Here is a 21,984-nt window from a genome sequence, read left to right on the forward strand (position 1 = left end):
AATGTAATCACAATGAAAGTAAATCCAATACAACACTCAACAAAAACTCCAGTGGTGATTTTCTGCAGCCAGATCCTCTAAGATCTCATTCAAATCTCTACCGGTGAAATAAGAATTTATTCATTACAGATCTTTATCCAAGAATTTCAATTTGCACAGGGCGCACCTGCAAACTCTTCAGTCAGAATAAGTCTGTTTAGTTGGAGGTTTCACCGACCTCATACATACCACACATATAGGAGGACACGCACACCTCCTGAGACATTTAGTAGACAAAATGTGTCTACTATTACTGATACACTGAAATGGTTTGCATGCAATGAATTGAGATGGATGTTTACTTTTCAGAGCCTGGATTCCAAAATCAGTCTGTAGGTTTTTGAGTGATGCTGCTAAAGAGGCAAATAAATGAACAAGATGACAAGAGGAATTTACATATAGAATAAATGAGGTTGGAAGAATGTTCTGGTCTGTGTGGTCATGCAGAAGAAAACACGGAGAGCTTGTTTTGCCTTATAGGGTTGTTGGGATTGATGAATCGTCATCCATTATATTGTTGATAAGAACATGAGCAATTTGATGAAAACAAATTCAAGAGAAACAGATCAGACGGATCAGACATGAGGTCTTTAACAGTTTGTTGGGATCAGCACCGTTTATTTTATTTTCCAGTGCACAAACATCAGTGTGGGCAGATAAATGCTTGGAGCCTGAGCAATACTGGGACTCAGCTGGTATTATTCACCATGTTAAAGTGGCTATCATTAAAAATCCTTCCTTACTAGTATCAATCAAACTAGATTGCAAAGAAAGAGCACAAAAACACGCAGACGATCCACCATGTGCGGCCGAGGTCAGTCAGACCCATGAAAGCTGCAGAGGTAAATTAAAGTCATTACAGTAAAATCTCCTTAATGCCTGTAATTGTGCTGTTATTCTACCGTTCTGACCGATACGTTGCTCTCGTCCTTGTCGCACTTCCTCTTCACTGGTATTTCAGGTTTCTTTCCCTGACCTCCACCAAGGAAGTTACATTTTCACGACTCACTCTACTCAAGTTAAACACAATGATGTATAAGTTGTAGAGAAGGAAAAATACAATGTCCACGTATGAGGACACAGGCTCTCAGAAGGTTATTGTGCCAAGACAAATGAGGAATGAAGACAACACTCATCTTGGAGAAAGGCTGCTTTTTGACATCTTGTTCTCCAGAGCCCAGACATCTTTCAGGATTCCTCCTTAACAACTAGAGACAAAGAAGTGACATTTTCACTGTGTCTCTTTTTTGTCTGGGGTCTTCACGTCAGCCAGACCAAGGAGAAGGTTGTTGACTGATGCAGGAAAGAACACCTTACCATCCTACCATCCTGGGTGTGGACACAGACATTGTCCAGTCATTAAGATACCTGGGTCTCCACTAATAAGCAGGTCTGACAATAACAAGCCAGATGTGCCATTACAGCAATACAGCTTCATGTGTGCAACACTGGGTGCAAATAAATAGTTGTCTGAATTGAAAAAACATGATTAATGAGCCAAACTGACCAATATTTCAGTTAGTTTCACATCTTTACTGACTCACAGTTTTAGCACATTTCACCAGTGAATGACAGAAGGAAACACGGGAGGGAGAATACAAACAAAACCATAAATCACAAAAAAACAAACAATTTCTAAAGTTTTAACATTCAAAAATGATTGTATTGAAAAATCTACATTGTACCGAAAGATGGTGGAAAGAGCAGACGAGGAAGATGAAGGTTTCCTATGTAAGATTCAGTACAGACACACAAACAGCAACCCCCTTCTTCATTAAACCTCCAACCTTCCATTATTGACACAATTCTCCAGAGGGATTTCATCCTCCTTCCTCTGGCGCCCCCAAGTGTTAATGTACAGGTGGTGCATGATCGCTTTGGGGCACGTTCATGACTGAAGCAAGGTCACCAGGGAAACGGCACACGGCAGCAACAAACAGTAGAGACAACAGAAGACTGAAGCAAATACAAGAGGAGCGAGACGGAGAGCGTCCCTTCAGATTTACTTTTGACATTTGTGAAACCCCTACGCAGTGATTTTAGGTGCATTTCATTATGATGACCGATTCCTGTATGCAGGCAGGCAGCAGAGACAATAGGATCCATCATCATCCACTTATTACATAATCTGGATAAGCATCATCATCTTTTCCTCTTCCTCCTCTAAATGCCACTCCAGATACTCCAGAGGTCAGCAGACCCATGACACCACGTGTGTGTGACACGCTGATGCACGAAGCCCGGCTTTCATCACCGTGCAAAGACAGGCAGCCGGAGAGAGAGAGAGAGAGAGAGAGAGGAAGAGTGAAAGAGGACAGAACGAGTGATCCGCTCCTCTCATCGCCAAGCTTCTCTCCCTTTTCGGGGACAGAGATTCAGGCCTTTGTCTGGTCTCCTTTTCGATCCCGCGGCTGGCAGTGGACAGCTGACACCCCGCTGACCCGCTAACCCCGACCCTAGCAAAGGTCAGAGACGTAGTCAAAATCCTTGAAGTAGTCCTGTTCTTTGCGGGAGAGGTTGCGGCGCTCGCGGGGTGGCGTGAGGGCTGGACGCTCGGCTGTGAACTCCACGTCAAAGTTGCTGACGTCCTCTTTTCCCGTGATGGTGGGGATGAACGGCGGCTCCACCTTCCTCTGAAGAAGTGCCTCCCAGTCCAGATCCTGGAAACAAATAGATTCCCAGTAAGTCCCACTGTCTTTTACTGTGATTTTAAAATGACCTAGACGTTTATTTTGTATGAATTTTGATTTTTTTTGCTATTTGGGATTGGTGAAAAACGAACTAAAGTATAAACAAAAAAGGGAAGAGGGTGATCACATGTGTACTATATATGAACACAAAAAGCACAACACATTTCTTCCTGTGTGCTAGCATCCCAAAGTGGTATTTATACCACTAGGGGGCAGCTAAACATGTCCAGACCTGAGGACAACAGGTTTATGTTAAGCACCATAATGTTTAAGTTGTAGAGAACGAAACAATGTCCACATATGAGGACATAGGGTCTCAGAGGGTTGATGTGCCAAGAGAAATGAGGAATGAAGGCACCACTCACCTTGAAGAAAGGCTGCTTTTTGACATCTTCAGCATCTTTTTCTCCAGAGCCCAAGCGTCTTTCAGGATTCCTCCTCAACAACTAGAGCCAGAGAACCCACAGAAGGTGTGTCAACATAAGAGTGGATAATATTTAAAAGACAATCCAAAACATAAACAAATGCAAACCCATACCCGTCTCATGACGCCAATGGCCTCGGTGGACAGGAAGCGCGGGTATCGCACTTCGTCGTTCACTATACTGTCGAAAACCTCCTCCTCATCGTCACCTGGGAAGGGAGACTGGAACAAAGAACCATTGTGTATTATTCCTGTCCGTTTCCTGTTGCAGCTGAAGACGGTCCCAGGAGTCACTGGGAGAGGCCGAGAACAGTCTGGACGGGTTGCCAGGTTTTGTGTAGGGAGGAGTTCTGATTTAAGGCGGGGGGGTTGTCTGTAATCTGACCTCAAAGAGCGCAATGCAAAATGCAGTGTAATGTAATCCCATTCTCACCTCTCCCACTAGCATCTCGTATATGAGCACGCCGAGTCCCCACCAGTCCACCGCTCTGGTGTAGGACGTGTCTGTGAGCACCTCCGGGGCCAGAAACTCAGGGGTCCCACAGAATGTACTGGTCCTGTCCCCAAAACCCATGCCTTCAAAAATGAGAGAGGAGAGAAGACAAGAGCATTAATTGAGTGTTAGAGAAGTCCCTTAACCTGGTCTTCCTCATGTGATGGTGATCTAAATGTATAAATGGAGGATGCTCACCTTCTTTACAGAGTCCAAAATCTGCTATCTTCACAAAGCCGTGTGTGTCCAGGAGGAGATTGTCTAGTTTAAGATCACTGAGAAAGAAAAGGAAATAAACTCATGATGAGGAATTCAAATGTTTTAGAACCAATAACAATGAGGGTAAGTCGGTCTTAAAATGTCAAAGTACTCACCGATACACAATCTTATGCTCATGAAGGAACTGCAGCCCCAAAACCACGCAGGCTGAGTAGAACCTGAGAGACAGAGCGACGACAAGCTGGACTGTGATAAAAACATCTTTAAAAGGTACTTCACTTTAACACACACTCACAGGTTCACTACTTACACGGCACGTGGCGTGGTGAAGACATCAGCATGTATGTGCATCATGAGGTCGCCCCCCGCAGTGTACTCCATGACAAAACACACGTGCTCTGGCGTCTGGAAACATGCAAATAGGTTGACCAGGAAAGGGTGGTGGGAGGCGTTGACGGTCTCGAAAATCCTCTTTTCACACATCAGACTGGATACACACACAAACACACACACACACACACACACACACACACACACTGTACGTTAAGAGGGCAGAGGTATGAGGTGCTGAGCTCTTGTTACGCGATGGTCCTGGGTTAAGGTTACCGACCTTTCCACTTCATCCCGCGCAACGATGTCTCCCTTTTTCAGGGCTTTAATGGCGTACAGACTTCCTGAAATCTTGTACTCTGACAGCAAAACCTGAAAAATCATCAACAGGCGCTCCAATTAAGAGGACTATTTTACAATTTACATTTTCCATTGTGTCTCTTTGGGCACACGTGTCCTTTAGATTGCAGCGTGTTGATTTTGGATTTCTGTACCTTCCCAAAGTGGCCGCGGCCCAACACTGCAGTCAGCTTGAAGTCCTGCAGACACAGAGGACCTCGGCTTGGCCTAGGAGACAGAAGGCAGAGAGAGAGAGAGAAAGGCAGAGAGAGAAAGAGAGAGAGACAGAGACAGAGACAGAGAAACAGAGACAGAGAGAGAGAGTATTAGTACCACAGTTTGAAACAAAGAGTCAATCCTGTTCATAAAAAACACATTTCACCATACAAGTAAGATTGTGTATCTGACGGAGTCATGTGATCTAATCCACATGAGGGCGGCCTTGGCTTTAATACCAGTTTACATTCTTTCATTAAAGGAGCATATTGTGTGTGGGTGTGTTTCTCGTGTCACGCTGTGTTGGCCATATTGCAAAAAAAAACACAAGCTCAGGTGTGTGTGTGTGTGTGTCCATAAGTGTGTGTGCAGAGACGTCCTGGTGTGTCCGTGTACCTGCGGAGGGAATTCTGGGACGGCGATCTGGTTGGCCGCTCCCGAACGGGGACATCCGGAGTGGACAGGGGCTCAAACGCCGCCGTCTGTTCCTGTGAGATGCCGCAGAGAAGAAGATGACAGGATGAAGGGGGAGAAATGGGGACAGAATGGCCGAATCCCACTGACCTCCATGCAAGGCAGCAAACAGGACGACACTCGCTGTGGAGCTCAGCGGGAACACTTCCCCTCCCCGCCTCCTGCTCCCCACCCGCTCCTTCATTTACTGCTAATTAGCACTGCAAACATCAGTGTAATTAATCCTGTAATGCTTCAGCACCATTGACCACACCATCTGTCTCTCTCTCTCTGTCTGTCTCTATCTGGCCATGTAATTCTTCTGTGTGCTTCAATAGCTCTTCTCCATCGAGCCATTATTGCCCTCTGCAGATTTTGCTCTTCACACTGAGGCTCTAACGCAGACCAAATTAAAGCCCCCTCTGTCCAATTTAGTCTCATTAAGGCCGTCTCCCTTAATGTGCAGCCCTGTCTTCCTCCGTCCAATTATCAAATCTCTCTCTCTCTCTCCCCGGCCCCCCTTTCTCCCCCTTATTTGAGGCTTAGGGCCCGATGACTGGAGCACTGTTTGCCAGCCGAAGGCCACAGGTAGGAAGTGGGCAGAGTAGTAAGGTGATACTGTCAAGATTCCCATCTTTCCCTCTCAGAGACTCCTCTGTCTGTCCCCTCCCCCCCTGTCCTTTCAGTCACTCACATGGGGGGTGGGGTCATCCACAGTTTCTCTCCTGGTCTCAGCTTTGACAGGAGAGTTGCTCTCCAGATTCAGCTTCTCCACTGAGATTTCTCTGCAAAACGACAACAAAAAAATTCAATTCAAGCTCAGAAGGAAATCAAAGGACTTGTGAGAAAAAGAATGTGTTTGCTGTGTGAACAATAAAGTGAAGTAACTTCTGGATTTCAGAACTCGAGTGACAGTTAAGCAATTTCGCAACAACATTTCAGGTCATTTATGCCATCATTAGTGTAACACTTTGTTTTCTTTGGGAACTATTTATCCTTACAGCACCCTGAATGCACCATAATGTCCATTCAAAGCCAAATATCTCCAGTAATGACAGTGACCTAATTCATATGTCAATGACCATTATTCATCCCTTTTAAATGTGATGTAATGTGTTATGCATCCCATGCTGAGTGTGTGAGTGTGTGATGTACCTCATGTTGTGTATGTGTGTGTGAGAGTGTTATCTCCCCCCCTCGTGCTGTGTTACATACCCCGAGCTGTGTGTGAGCGTGTTGCTTGAGAGACCGGGTGTGTAGGCAGGCGGGGTGTTCATTCCGCTGGGAATGGCGTTCCTCAGCAGGCGCACCCAGGTAGCGATGTCCACGTTCATCTGACGAGCACGCAGGAAGGCCTTACCTGCAACACACAGGGGAGTGAAGGTAAGCGAGTGTGTGGGTATGAGGAGAATCGAAGAATGTACTTGTAATCACAGCGCCACCAATGGGCCGACTAGTGTTGAATTTACAGATGAGTATAGAATTCAAATTCATTGTTAACTTTTGGAGACGTTCTGCTCTCAGAAACAGAACGAAAACAAAATGTCCTTGGCGGAGGTTTGCATCATCTCACCCACCATGCTCTTTAGAGAAGACTTTCTTCTGCCTCTGGAGTTTCCGTCCTCTCGCTATCACTGGGTTAAAGAATATCACCTGCAAACAAACAATAGAATATTTTGTACAAGTGCACAGCTGAGGTCTGATAAAGTGACACTGTTGTCGTCCTGATTCCATTTTTGAAAGGCACAATGTGGCTGAATGTGACGCTCCTGCAGAACTCATCCCAGTTTATATTCCAGTATATCTGTGACACCAGCAGTGATCATGTACGTATGCATGCATGTATGTTTTTTCATGCCTATTTACCATTGAACAGCCCCAACTGGATGTAATGTCGCACGAACCTGAACACGACAAGAACCAACACCACATTCTGAGATTTGATCTAATGAAGAATCCGAATGACGCAGAAGAGACAAGAAACAAACCTATTACCTCCCCTCATTCTGACATAGATAATATAGATAATAGATGATTAGTAATAATATAGTGGAAAACAGTTCAACATCGCTCCTGATGATTTTGTTCACGAGATTCATATTGGTCTAAATATGACATCAGAGTTTCTGACTTGAGGTCATTTGGATGACATCAACCTTGTGACACTTTTGTGTACTTAAATAGCTTTAGAGTCGACTGTAGGTGGCAACAGTTTGTTTGACTGTTGTGTTTGTTGTTGCAATTTTGTGTTTTCCAATTAAAACATTTAAAGGAAACAAAAAGGAAACAAATGCTGTTTAGCAGGTTTACCCCAAGAAGAGAAACATCTCAGCTGAGGAAGAGGCAAGACGAACTGTCATTACACTGCGTTTATCAATCACTGTGCGTTGTTAATGCCTCATTTACAAAAACAAAATATTCAGAAATGGAGTTAAAACTTGGAACTGTACATGCAGATCCTTCTGACGTAATGAGCCTCATTTAAGTCACCAACAGTGAATTGTGCCCAAACACCCTTGCTTCAAGCTGATAATGTAATCTAGAACAAAACAAAGGGTAAAAACGACACGCTTGTCAACACATTTAACAGGTGGAAATCTGAACCCTCAGAATAAACCTTGTTCTGAGAGGGACACATGACGCACAGAGAACATGTAGGAGGATGTGAAGAACCCTGAAGGTGAATCATAAAGGTGTAAGATGCTCCATGTTAAGAGGAGCTATTTTTTGGGTATAATAATGTGCTCACGCTGAAAGACTGGGATGTGAACATGCTCAAAGATGTGTGCAGGTTAAATTGCCTTGATGTTTCAGAAGGCTGTTAATGGGCTTTGTAATGATTCCCAATTTATCATTGCTGCTCGCTTTCCTAAGCTGCACCTGAGCGCTACCATTTCCTGTTGGTGACATTTTTATTCCATGCTCCTGAGACCCTGCGTCCTGCTAAGTGGACATTTCATTTTCCCTTTCCTACACCTTATACATCATTCTGCTCAACTTAGACCTGTTGTCCTCATGTTTGGACATTTGTTGCTAACCACTAGCGTTATAAATACCACTTTTGTTTTAAACTTATGAGGTCCCACTCATCCTAAATAGCGAGGAGGAATTAAAAATGCACACAAAATAAATGTCTGGGTCTTCGGAGGCTATAATATTGTGAAAACTATGAAGCGCAGTATTTGGAATCTACTGCATACTGTTAGTGTTAGTTAGTGTATGAAGTATGGAACTGGGGTGTAATCAGGGAGTCGTTACTGTAATCAAGTACAGACCGTACACACCCGCAAAGTACTGAGAAGAGATCTAATACGCCACTATAAGTGGGTGTTAAATGGGTGTGTAGGACCTCACACAGCTGGACACACTCCCTGTATGTATCAAACTGTGCTGGGTTTGTGTTATGTGTGTGTATGTGTGTGTCCTAGCAGCACCTCGGCCAGCAGCAGCCCTTGTGGCTCCAGCTCCAGTTTGACTCTGTGTCTTTGGTTGTCGAGGAACTCTTCCAGCTTCAGGTACTTCAGGGCGCACAGGGAGCGGTAATCTCTCCAGTACACAGCGATCTCCATCTCCCTGGACTGATCACACAACACAACGCACAGGAACAACACAGAGGAACACATCAAGAACCAACGCAGAACGAGCTGGCAAATGTAGGTCAACTTACTTAAATGATTAGTAGTAACTGCATCCAGTAACAAGTTACATTCATACATACTGCATCCAAAGCTACAGTGTGTCATTCTTACATTTAGTCTAATGCCTCCTACTGATGAAATAGGACAATACAGACTACAGTGTGCATAAGTGTAGCGAATGTGAGGCACAGGCTGCAGAGCTGAAAGGTTTTTGACAGAGTTTGACCTCATGACTCACTTCAGTTAATGACACTAATGTCTGAAAATGGATGTGGAGACCAAATATCCTCTGTGGGGACTTTATGATAGTGTTAGCGTCTTACTCTCTCCAGTTCTACAGTGAAGGTTTGGTCCCAGGACTGTTCTCCGACTGTCTTCCACCCTGTTTGGCCCACCACAGTGTTCTCCAGCTTCAGCACAGCACTCACGTCTGCTGAATAACAAAAGCACACACACACACACACACACACACACACACACACACACACACACACACACACACACACACACACACACACACACACACACACACACACACACACACACACACACACACACACACACACACACACACACACACACACACACACACACACACACACACACACACACACACACACACACACACACACACGTTAATCCAAGGTCTGTTTACTGATTTCAGGGGTGTGTGTTTTAATCTTTACGCTGGCTTCCTGCTGCTGTCTGAGGGAGGTACATACAGCAGATGGCGCCATTAAAAACACACTTACAGGAGAGTTCCTCGTTCTTGCCGGGGATCTTGAGGCTCATGCTGCTGGTGCTGCGGCTGTACAAGCCGCTCAGTTTGAAGGTGGATCGTCCCTCTCCTGGAGCGTAAGAGGGCAGAACCACGGACGTCCCTCTGCTCCGACCTGGGACGACCTCAAGCAGCCCCATGCAGCCCAGCAGACGCACCTCAAGAGTACCTGGAATCGACAGAGTCTCCATTCATCCACTCATCATTTTCACAGATCATGATAACAAACTGGTCAACAGAGGATTCCTGTGTTTACCTGTGAGCGGCGAGGGTTTACTCAGCGTGCTGTACTGGTTGTGGACATAGGGGGTGCTGTGGCGTGAGCTGAAAGCCGGGGAGGACGCGAGGACCAGCTCCTCCTTGATGAGACAGGATTTGGGGTGGTCGGCAGGCAGCTCCTGCAGCCGCTGCTCCAGAGAGCACCTGAGCAGGTCCAGACGCTGGGACGCCTCGCTGAGACCACACTGAGCCTGCAGAGCAAACACAACGGAATTCAAACTAAAGACGACGGATAGATTAACACACGATTCCTCCTGAGCGTTGTAATGCTTTTCTCAGAAGTGCTGATAAGATAAAAGAAGCATTGATCTCTGAGGATAAATACGTTTGTTGCAGCAGTAGTAACAGGATTTGGCGGGTAAAACATAAATAAATGCGGGAAATAGAAATATTCTAAAAAGGAAACGCATTAAAATAGAAAATGAACATTGTGGGAAGATTTCAGTTGAAAAAGGAGAAATTATTAGAAAAGAAACTTACTCATTATTACTGAAAGGTCCTACTGACATATTGACTACTACATATTCACGTATAAATATGAATATGTGTAGTATATATACACATGTGTGTGTGCATAGTTATATATTATTATACTATTTACTTGTGATTTAAATGATATGTGACTGATACGTGTGATTTATTGCCACTTATCAGGACACTAATGACAAGCAGAACCATAACAGAAATTAAAATAAAACACCTATTTATACACATATCTATTCCAGCATGTCTCCCACATATCATACCTCAGCCATGGCCTTCTTGTCTTGGACCTTCCCTGCACCCAGCAGCCGCAGAATGTTCTTGGCTCCCTCGGCCATGGCGTGTTCCACTCTGTAGTGATGCCACAGCTCCTCCACCCGCAGCTCCACCCCACACTGATCCTGTTTACCTGCGACACAGAGTCACCTTCAGTCAAACACAATGAGGACGTATAAAACAACCGTACAGCAAATCTGACATTCTGGAGACTCTGATTGATTGTTTGGGGGAAGAGGTAGCACCTGTGGGTAAAAATAGATTCATATGTTTTTTATAATGTGCTGTATGTAATTGTTGTTGACTTGTTGTTGACTTCTGCATGGCTTTACACTGAATGGGTGGAAAGTAAAGTGTGTACAGGAACACACAGGCTCATGTGCAGAACCTGTATAGGAATGTGACAAACATCTATAATGCATTAGAATGCGAGTCTAAATCTGTCGTTTGACCATCGTTCCTTTTGAAGCTCTCTGCTCTGCTTCTCTCTCTCTCCCTGGTTGATCTCTTTCATCTTCGCCCCGTCCTCGTCTCTGCCTAGGTCTCTCTCTCCGTCTCTCTCTCTTCCTGCCTCCCTACATCTGCGCTGCCTCTCTAACCTCTGCTAAATGAGCCGAGGCTTTTAGCTGTTGGGCAACATCAAGGGGAAGCGGGGAACATCAATACGAGAGTGAGAGGGCTGTAATGGACAATATGCGCGTGTTTGTGTGTGTGTGTGTGTGTGTGTGTGTGTTTGACCGGAAGACTGTGCGCTGTGAAGTTCTGAAGCAGGCATCGATCCGTTGCCATAAAAAATGCAACGCTTATCAGCTGAGGGACTGACAGTTGCCATGAAAGAGCATTTGAAAGATGATGGAGGGAAAAAGCAAAGTATGGTATCGGTACCTTGGTTGTCCTCAGACTGCTCCGTGGCCTGCATGGCCTTTCGGACCTGCATGCGAATGATGTCGATCTTCGTCTTGCTGTCTTGTAGCATCTGCTGAGCAGTCTGGAGGAGCTTCTTGTCCTGTGGAGAAGAAGTCATTTAACAGAGGAGTGGAAGAGCAGAACACAACAGGAGCTCCATACAACAATCTGAGACCCTCTGAGAACCTGTGGGTGTGTTATTGATGTTATTCAGCTCCATGTGATGAGTCCACTCATGTTTGACCTTTTAACGCCCAACGTATTCTGGTGATTCATAGCCACTATGGATCCATGTTGGTACCGCTACAGTGCACATCGAGCACATTAGATGTTAGGCACGTCACAATTAGAGCTTAACGTATCGTATTATGGTTATTTTTCCATCCAATGCACTGAATGTCTCCACAATGTTCGTATAGCTACTAATCTACGATCTAAGAAGCCACATTGATGTTACTATAGGACAGAAACCCATATAATAGGCCGTTTAGGGTCACGTGTCAAAGAAAAAACACTTTCTGAGGCAATAGTAAATATATTTGTACCTAAACTCATAACTTCATCTAAAGTAGTTTTAGAGGCTTTTGTACATGTTCCATTCATCTGTAAGGTTCCATCCTACAAGGCACCTGCTGTACACATGAACCTAAAGTGTCGATGTAACTTGGATGTAGCTACTGTTGAAGTACATGAGGATGCATGTGATGTTTGTGAAGTCACACAGTACAAGACTGAGGTCTGACAGTTCAGTACCTTGGTGGATCCGTTGGCATAGATGGGAATCATGTTCTCTGCTCCCTGTTTGACCTTCAGCTCGATGTTTAGCTGCCGCTCCAAAGCTGCAATGCGCTGCTGAATGGCCAGAGGGCGACTGAGCGACCCTGGAGACTTGGGGGCATCTGGGCGAGGAAGCAGATTGAGAGGGAGAGTTAATCATGTTGGTAACATAATTGTTCCTTTGGGCAACACTAAACACACCTAATGGGTGATTGTGCCGAAGTCGAAATGTGCCACAGTAAACATGATGACATAATAATCATGTTTCACTGATGCATGAAGAAGATTCACTGTCCAATAGTTCAGCAGAAGACAATAAAACATAATGAGGATATTCAACAAGTGACTCGTAAATCTCAGATTCTATTGCTCCCACAAGATCAGATTCACCACAACTTCTTCAATCGCCACACACACACACACACACACACACACACACACACACACACACACACACACACACACACACACACACACACACACACACACACACACACACACACACACACACACACACACACACACACACACACACACACACACACACACACACACACACACACACACACACACACACACACACACACACACACACACCAGCTGCTTTACCTTTATTGTCATCGTGACCTTTGACCACAATGTGTGCGTCCAGCTCCTGCAGCTGAGCATGAAGGGATTCCAGCTTGCGTTTGAAGCTTCGGATCTGCGAGTCCACCTGCTGGGCATTCCTCTTGTCCGTAGTTGCCCTGCGCAGGTTCTCCGCCCCTTCCTTGATCTTCAGCTCCTTGCGGATCTCCCTGCGGATCCTCTCCCGGTGCTCGTCCAAGCGCTGCTGCACGCTGGAGTCGGAGAAGTCCGAGTTCTGGTCCAAGCCGAGCTGCTGGAGCACCGACAGCCCGCCTGGATCGCTCTGAGGGAGAAAAGATGGAAGCGCAAAACATTAACTACTTGTCAGATTTACTGCAATAACATCTTTTCATGTCAGAGATGCGAGACACCATATGTTCACCTTCAAAGGGAGAGAGGAGGTAAATGTGGACAGGATGTTCTTAGCCAAAGACGAGAAGTTTATTTTAAGCGACGGAAATGAAAAAGAAACTGAATTGGAAAGTGAAATCTCTGCCTCAAATCAGAAGTGGGGCATTGTGGGAGGACGGAACATCAATGAGTTCACACCAAGCGGCTGAAACCCACCGACATGTGAGCGAGCGTCAAAGCACGGGCAGCACTTAAGTGAGTCACAGGCGGAGAGCTCACATCAGGTTGGACCTCTGATCAACTCTAATCAGATTACGGCACATTAGAGCGGCATTAATAGAGACGGGAATCAATGGAGGCCTCGTCTGCTTGGGGTCGGTTTGGAGAGAAAACCAAGCATGGACACGTAAAAACACCAATGTGTGTAATAACACTTGAACATATGATCTCTAAATGGGGATGAGAGGTGAGATGATTCTGTGAAATCAACAAACGCAACAAAGTGTAACCTGCATTTTGAGAGAGTAGACAGAAAAAAAGCAGAAGCCATAAATACTAAATTATAAATATCAACACAATCCTTTACTACCACAAAGAGCCAAAAGAACTAAAGAAGAAATAAACCAACTGATCATCTGAACCTGTGTATCCGTCCAATTTATTGACAACTACAGTAGTGCATGTTGGGAAATGATGATGTAAGAGGAAATACAAGAAACATAGAAACGCCTCCATCAAAGCAGACATGAGGGAAAACAGCACCAAGATCTGAATCAGGGCCTCCAATATTCAATAAATGAACATGCTACAAGTTTCTGTTTGTTGGAGAACTACTGCAGTGGAATTTATGACACTCTACAGTTGTAATGTTTCCTCATAAGCCTGGCGATGTCATTGGCTCTCATTACTGGGAGCTGCTGTGCGAGTGTGTGTGTGTGTGTGTGTGAGTGTGTGTAATGACGGGGCGCTCTGGGCCTTTCACTGCACCAGCCAGCCATTCAGCTTCGAAGATCTGATTACAACTTCTTACGTATCCGTGTTCGTCCTGCAAACACGCATGCCGGGGCCGCAGCAGCCGGGCCCAGATCCTCTCTCATTAAACCCACAATCCATCTGGAACACAATACACAGCCGCACACAGGACAGAGGCGCTGCGCTTGTAGTCTATGTGGACATCTTTGAGACACAACATTTTGATCACACACACACACAAGCACCTGAGATAAGAAAGGTTGTTGAGGTGCATGAGAGGAGAAGAGGTAAAGCGATGGACCCTGAGCGACAGGAAGGGAGAGTTTGTGCAATGACGCACCCTTATTCAGTACAATGCAGTTTAACCTCTGCTGCTTTACCACAAAGGGGCTCTGGGCCGAGGCGTGTGTGTGTGTGTGAGCGCTCACACAGCAGGGGAGGAAACAACAACAACGACAACAGCAGCAGACAGGCAGGAATAAAAACTCACTGTCAGAAATTGGATGATTTTACAGGAAGTGAACAAGGAATCTGACAAAAAGAGAAAGAGAGAGAGAGAGAGAGAGAGAGGAGGTTACGGCAAGCAAAGCGAAGGCGGCCATGTTGGAGGTCTGCTCTGGCCTCAGCTGCCTACCGAAGGCTCCGCGTCCACCTCCTCGCTGTGTGCAGGGGGGTCGGCAGATTGATCTCCCAGCCAGTCCTCCAGCACGTCCTCACTGGCCATGTTTGGTGTCTTTGCACCCAAACCTCCGACCACCTTCCCCCCTCTGTGCCCAGCCACACACACAACCACACACTCACTCAGCGCCAAGAGCACTGCCACTCAAGACAAACACACACGGTGCAATTCCTGCCTCCCTCCAAATCCAGGATGTCCTTCCCGCCAGGAATCAAAAGCCCAGTCTAAATCCGGAGCGAGGGAGCGAGGCGGAGGAGAGGAAGACAAGAGCAGCACAGACTGAGCCCCACCTCGCTGCTTCCTGTTCTGCTCTTTGCCTGATAGAGACCGAGGCGTCATGCACTGTGTACAGACACACACACAGGCGCGCGTGCACACACACACACACAGTTTTGTAAGTGACAGAACTCACAGTCACCCTACTTCCTGCTACCGGGTTTCTAAAGCTGAGAGACAGTCTGTCCTGATAGATTGTGCTCATGTTAAATGCAGTAGCAGACCGTTAGTGTGTATGTGTGTTTGTGTTTGTTTGTGTGTGTAGTAAAATGCAGGCCTACATGTGCACTGTGTGTGTGTGTATATCCAAGCAAATCATGCAAACCAGAGCGAGCAAGTGTACATGAGAGGAAGAGGAAGACGGGTACAACATACCAACAAGGAGGGGAGGAGGGAGGATCTGGTCCCTGGATCCACGTCTCCATCATGGTTTCTACACTGTGCTGTGATCCTACGATCCCTTTGTTCCGGTTTTGCTCCCCTGCCACTCACATGTCTCCCCTCAGCCTATCAGCCACTTACTCCAGTTCCCTGACACACACCTGATCTCCATTTTCCCCAATCAGCCCACAGTTAAGGACCTGCCTTGTCCTTACGTTTGGTTTTAGCGTGTATGTCTGATCCTCTTCCTCTTAATTGGTTCAGAACTTGTCTTGGGGGCCACATGAGCGGATGTAAATAAAGTCTGAAGACAAGCGGAGGATCACACAACAGATCAATGGCGCTGACTGATGCCTGATGTCTCAGCGCTGTGTGTCTTCTGTCTTTTCTCCTGTCACTAACACACAGGTCAGAGGATTATCTGACTCAGACACTCAGCTGTCTGGGGTCTCCAACCTTTGGAGGCCTCACTGTGCGGCAGATGGCTCCTCATCTCTGCCGCTCTCCATCTGTGACGCCACACACACACACACACACGCTATCACAGATAGAGACGGCGAGGGACACACACACAGACACACACACGCGTTCAAAGAGGCCCAAAGCACAGCCACACTACTTCTTCTCCCTCAGCGCGGACGGGATGTGAAAATAGATGAAGTCGAGCCAAAATATGAAACAAAGCGCCGCGTGTCATTTCTAGTAGTAATTGTCTCTTACCAAGCGGCTCTGAGTCCCAGTGCCTCCAGTGTGATGTGGACTGGCTGCTACACAAACAGAACCCATGCATCCATACTGTCTGCCACCTTAAGAACCAGTTTGAGCTGCCTCTTATTGTGTTTGTGATACTGCTGAACACCGACCACAGGATCAGGGACTAAGTCCACCTCGTCCCCCTTAAACAGCATATTTAACTCTTAAAGTCACAGCTGCAGCTCACTTTGTGCGATCCAACTCGAACAAAGACAAATTGCTGTATTGTGTATTAACTTTGCCATTAAAACAATCGATGGGAAGCTTTTAAGAATCAAAAATGAAGGTCGGCTGAGGTCTTCACCCGGCGAGACAAGAGGATGAGAACGCCGGCCTACATTTAATCAAACGTACAGTATTACGCTGGAAACGCAGCCGGAGGTCACAGCTATTAGGTTTTCCTACGGCTAGACGTATTCTCTTACAGTGTTTGTATATGACAGTACATTAGCGTGCATATATTAGTGTGTATGTGTACAACTGGAGCCGTTTTGTCTTTCACACACACTGTTACTGGCTGCAGGTCTGTTCTCTCATTTGACTTCCCAGCTGGTTGCATTTCTGTTGTGCGAAACCAAACAGTCGTCTCTGTCACGCGGCATCACTTCTGTAAATCCTCGCCCCATCTATAATCTTCTTCTTCTTCTTCTTCTTCTCTTTTTCCTGCCACTTTTCTACTTCCTCCATCCAATCCATCACACAGGTATATCCGACCTCCTCCTCCTCCTCCTCCTCCTCCTCCTCCGGCGCTGAGTGAGAGCCTGAGCGATCGAGGTTTTTAATGTCCCATCAGCTCATCTGGGCTTGGCTGCGTCTATAAATAGAGATTAAAGTCCATTTTGTTGGGGTGAGGGGGTTGATGGGAGGCGGGAGGGAGGGAAGGGGGGCAGGGCTTAGTTCGATCTCAATTTTTTATAGTGTACTCTCCTCTAAAACGATGATCATTTTAATAAACGCAGCCCGTTTATAAGAGCCGAGCCTGGGAGGTGAAAATGAGATTAAGCGTTACAGGAATATGGAGGACTGATGAAAATGTGTTTATCATTAAAAGGAAGATGTGGATTAAAAAGAGTTAAAGAGACAAGGTTATGATGTGTGTGTGTGTGTGCGTGTGTGTGTCCTTCAGTCATCACCAACCATGCAGATAAAAGTGGTGCAATTCTGATTAAAACCGCAGGTTTTCCAAAAATACTGAATATGTCGCAAAATGTATGATGATGATGATGATGATGATGATGATATTTGATCAGATTTAAGCACCACGTAGCTTCAGTGTTGGAACAAGCAGAAGATACTGTTTATGTGATAAACTGAGTAACATGTTAGTTTCTCTAAATCTCCGTAAACTCAAGGAGAAATTTAAGGGGAAATTGAGAGTTGATGTGAAGTGAGAAAATGAAACACATCACTATGGTCATTCTACTTCAGATTTTTCTTGACAGTGCTCTTAATCACTTTTCTGGAGTGTGTGTGTGTGTTCGTTCCTGTGCAAGTGGGAGGCAAATCCCAGTTTGGTGTGTGTGTGTGTGTGTGTGTATGGGGTGGGGGTGGCTGGGAGGTGAACACAGAGCATTTTGAGGGAAGAAAGTTTAAATTCTGATCACATCCTCCCGTCTGCAGAGTCTCATTCAGCAGCCAGCAGACAAGATGTGTGTTAAGACTGGTGGGTGGGTGGGGGGTGGGGGGGTGAGGAGTGACTTCCAATAAATCCCCCCCTTACCAAATCGCTCCCAAACACACACACACACACACACACTCACACCTACACACACACAAACTCCAGCAGTCACCATGCCAAAGCACTGTTCAGATACAATCAAGAGCAAAGATATTACTCTGGCAAGAAACGCACACCCACTCACTCACACACTCACACACACACACAACCCCCCACAAACACACAGTGTTAATGTACTGTAACTGGTTTATAATGATTTAAACAGCAGTGTGCGGCAGAGGAGGGAGAACATCAGTCTGCGTAATACACACTGCTGAATTACTGTCAGAACATTAACACACTATTACACACACTGTCTGCTACTGTGTATGTGTGTGTGTGTGTGTCTGGGGGTGAGTGGGGGTCAAAGCAGAGAGGTAAAGAACAGACAGAGGCTGCACGTGATGAGATCTACACACATTTTACACTCATGCTGAAACAAACACACACACACACACACATACGGCCGTTCACAATCACGCAACATACACACATATTTTACAAGCAGTTAACGATGCCAAACTAATCGGCGTTCTCTCAGCTATCGATCGCAGCTGTCGGTTGCAGTTTGGTGTTGCAGCATTATGACGTCGTCGTGTTAAAATGATAACTCGTTCATCTTCAGACAACTGAAGTGTTTAAGACAAAACTCAATGCGGCTTTCTTTTTCTTCTTTTTACAAGCAACTCTGTCTATTCTTCAGCAAGTGGTTCTTCATCAATAAGCCATTTCGAAGCAGCTGTTAAGGGAAAAACTCATTAGTGTGTTTATCTTCAACACAAGCTCACTGTGTAGGAGTTTAGTGTTTACAGCAGGAACTTTGGACTCTGTATGTTGCCTGTTAATCCCCCAAATCCCACATATTCCAGTGGAAATCACGTCGCTCAATCTCCTCTGACCGAGTCACAGCGTCATGTTACTGTGTGTGTGTGTGTGTGTGTGTGTGTGTGTATAAGGGACAAAGCGCCTGTCCTGCATTTCTACCAAAAGCTTCAAACTTCATTTTATCTGGAACCATCTGCAAGAGAGGAGTGCACATCTGTCTGTGTGTGTGTGGGTCTGAGGCAGTGTGTGTGTGTGTGCTCCAGCAGTGTCCAGGCTTCACAGCTGTGTGGAAGCTGATCAGCATGAATGGCATCTTTGTGGACGGGTCGTTCTTCTCGAGAGACTTTGGCGAAGCGCTTATGTGTTTGCGTTGCCGGCTTTGTTCATTGTGAACCGGGTCGCCACAAACAGCGTCTCTCTGTTCAGGCTCCCCGTAAGTCCCTGTGGGGAAAATCTCTACCTTCCCCCTTAACTTAACCTGCTTCCACCACACGTCTAACGGAAGATTGAGAATAAACGAGACAAGTGAACCCAGCGCTGCGACTCAAACACAGTCAGTCAACCTGAAACAGTCGTCCAGTGTATCATCGCCACTTTACCCACAAGCCCCCGGATGTTAATCTCTCCAGATATTTGTTTGGGGTCGTGGTGGGATGGTAGATCAATGGAAAGATAAGTAAGAAACGGGAGAATCCAGTAAGGAAATCAGTAAATGGAATATGGAATAAAGATGATGAAGATTATGTGGATAATGATTGCGGTTGTGCAATATGAGGTGCTAAAACAACAACTGGTTCCGTGTGTACATTCTGTTCTGATTGGCCGGTCACATCAGACTTTGAGCTGGCCACGCCCACGCGCTGTGACACAAAGGCTCTAGTGACACGCTGGTACTTTGCATGAGTGTCGAGTGTTGTGCTGAGCTGTTAGAGACATGAAACACACAGGGACAAAATGATATCTGAGAATGGACTCTTCCTAGTGTTGCGTTCTGTTGTGTTGTGTTGTGTTCTCTCTTTATTTAACACTTTAACGCCGCCTGAAACATAAATGAGTTACAATTTACTGCAATGACTCCAATACGCAGATTGAGTGTAGATTGAGGAGAACCGGCAACATTTAAGCAGAAAAGCTGTAACGTGCATTCAAACTCTCTTTTCTGTGAGCTCCTGTGGTCAGGGGGGGACACGGAGCAGAAAAGAGCCCTGCCATGTAATGGAATGGCCGGGCCGACCTGACGTTAATGGACATTGAAAGCAGATTAAAGCGTTTACAGCTGCGGGGTTGAGAGGGATAAGAGGTCCATCCCATAATGCAGATGATTATCCGTCTTTACTGATGCCGTTGATTACGATTGGACACGGGGACGGGAAGAGGAGAAACACGCCAACCGCACCGGCACGCAGTCGTGTTTACAGATTTGTGTCGGTTTTACAAACGAATAATAGCTAATGGGAAATAATGAAGAGGGGGAAATCCATTCACATCCATTCAGCTATTTACAAAGCTGAGACAAGAGTTCTGTATTAAATAGTGTTTGAAGCTGGAATCCACATTTCTATACATTTGAGAAGAGAGATGAAAGTGAAACTGAAAGCATGTGTGAGTATCGCTGCTCATATCAAAGTGCCTTAGCGATACGATTATGAGACGTTTGAAGCCAAACAGAGTCCATCTTCATCATTGTTTCACTAAGTAAATGCATGAGTAGCCTTTTGACCTCTGACCTTTGGCCACTGAGTTGCTTCTCTTCAGTAAAGTGATTTACAGGATACTGAGGGGAAACAGATGGTTCAGAGGAAACTGGAACTGTGCTACGACTCTGGACAGATTTGAGCAGGACCTGGAGCTCCGGTGCTCCCCTGCACTCCTGCTCCTCACTGCCTCTTCCTGCCTCTCTGTAGATGCTCCCTCCTATTGATTTGAAACCATTTACACTCCCGCAGTTGCAATTTCTCTTAATCTCCTGCACATTGTTGCCAACGGAGACGAGCAGCCGGACTCACAATGGCAGCGCAGCCCCTCTGAGACTGTTATCACGACAATGGCTGCAGTTTGAGTTACATTTTCAAGGGTTGGGTTGTTCTTTGTAGCTCATCTCTCTCTCTCTCTCTATCTCTCTCTCTCCTTCTCTCTCTCTCTCTCTCTATCTCTCTCTCTCTCTCCGCTCTCAGGCCTGTAGTCATGGCTGTTTCTGCTTCTCCTGTCTGTCTCACATTTACGGCCCCAGGGTTGTCAGGACAGACAGTCCACTGTTAGGGGGGGGGGCATCACGGCCGAGCGGGTCTGCGGCTCCCATGAAGCCTCAGGTCGGCGCTCCGCTTACACACCGACACAACACAACAGGCCGGGCCAGGCTATCACATGACCTGAGCGCAACGGCGGAATAACTCATCTCAGATGCCTTCAGGTACTGTAACCACAATCAGGTCACACAGGCCAGGTTCCTCTGTCTCTACGCTTCTTCTCCGTTTCAGTTTCGAAACAAACAGCGTGTGTGTCTGCCTGTGTGATTTGTTTATTGTGTCCTTTTGCCACATTTGGCTGCAAGACAAGAATATGTGCATGAGGGTAAATGAGACATAGTTCGCTGAGCACTTTAAGGTATTTTCCTTTGATACGTGTTGCATTAGCTGAGCCGTGTTGAGCCAGAAGCAGCTTGACCTTTGATTCTGTCAATATCACCGCTTCTACTTCTACTTCTCCTCTTTTCTCCTCTATTGAGTCTATATATAGACATGACCCGTCCCTTTGCACTGTGATCGCTGTGTGCTTTGACTCACACACACAAAAGTTATTTCCTAAGCACGGTTGGGCCACGAAGCAGCCAGTCAGCGCTCGTCTCTGAGGCAAACACACACACGCACACGGCTCCTAAACGACTCCCCTCCCCATCCTCTGTGACCTTCCTGTCGCTGACTCATACAATTATGAGGTCCAAATTGATCTCCAAACATATTGTGTCTTCAATAACACTCTTCTCCTCTGACTTGTCCTTCTTCAATCACTTAAAGCCCCAAAACCGAGCAGTAAAATCACAAACAACAGGCCAAGTCCTCCTCC

General features: G+C 46.0%; 1 protein-coding gene across 4 annotated transcripts in view; it reads right to left on the minus strand.

The window, feature by feature from the left end:
• Nucleotides 1-1,551: 1,551 nt before the first annotated feature.
• pkn1b (protein kinase N1b) overlaps nt 1,552-21,984 on the minus strand; it is a 24,242-nt gene continuing 3,809 nt past the window's right edge. The window contains exons 1-22 of one of the 4 annotated variants that reach the window (XM_076142921.1): nt 16,347-16,481; nt 12,950-13,250; nt 12,317-12,462; nt 11,543-11,663; nt 10,645-10,790; nt 9,876-10,089; nt 9,594-9,788; nt 9,165-9,274; nt 8,638-8,781; nt 6,781-6,856; nt 6,419-6,563; nt 5,898-5,988; nt 5,147-5,238; nt 4,690-4,762; nt 4,476-4,567; nt 4,176-4,352; nt 4,021-4,083; nt 3,845-3,921; nt 3,587-3,729; nt 3,268-3,375; nt 3,095-3,175; nt 1,552-2,699 (exon numbers count right to left, since the gene is read on the minus strand). In XM_076142921.1, the coding sequence (XP_075999036.1) occupies nt 2,496-2,699; nt 3,095-3,175; nt 3,268-3,375; nt 3,587-3,729; nt 3,845-3,921; nt 4,021-4,083; nt 4,176-4,352; nt 4,476-4,567; nt 4,690-4,762; nt 5,147-5,238; nt 5,898-5,988; nt 6,419-6,563; nt 6,781-6,856; nt 8,638-8,781; nt 9,165-9,274; nt 9,594-9,788; nt 9,876-10,089; nt 10,645-10,790; nt 11,543-11,663; nt 12,317-12,462; nt 12,950-13,250; nt 16,347-16,412 (2,865 nt within the window). In that variant the 5' untranslated portion in view covers nt 16,413-16,481 and the 3' untranslated portion in view covers nt 1,552-2,495. Of the gene's footprint in view, nt 2,700-3,094; nt 3,176-3,267; nt 3,376-3,586; nt 3,730-3,844; nt 3,922-4,020; nt 4,084-4,175; nt 4,353-4,475; nt 4,568-4,689; nt 4,763-5,146; nt 5,239-5,897; nt 5,989-6,418; nt 6,564-6,780; nt 6,857-8,637; nt 8,782-9,164; nt 9,275-9,593; nt 9,789-9,875; nt 10,090-10,644; nt 10,791-11,542; nt 11,664-12,316; nt 12,463-12,949; nt 13,251-14,924; nt 15,344-16,346; nt 16,482-21,984 lie in introns of those variants that run through there. The other 3 variants (XM_076142920.1, XM_076142919.1, XM_076142922.1) reach the window with 3 other exon arrangements.

Source organism: Genypterus blacodes, unplaced genomic scaffold (genome assembly GCF_046128005.1).
Source record: "Genypterus blacodes isolate CSIRO-AG114 ecotype Tasmania unplaced genomic scaffold, CSIRO-AGI_Gbla_v1 ptg000022l_1, whole genome shotgun sequence".
Lineage (NCBI taxonomy): Eukaryota > Metazoa > Chordata > Actinopteri > Ophidiiformes > Ophidiidae > Genypterus > Genypterus blacodes.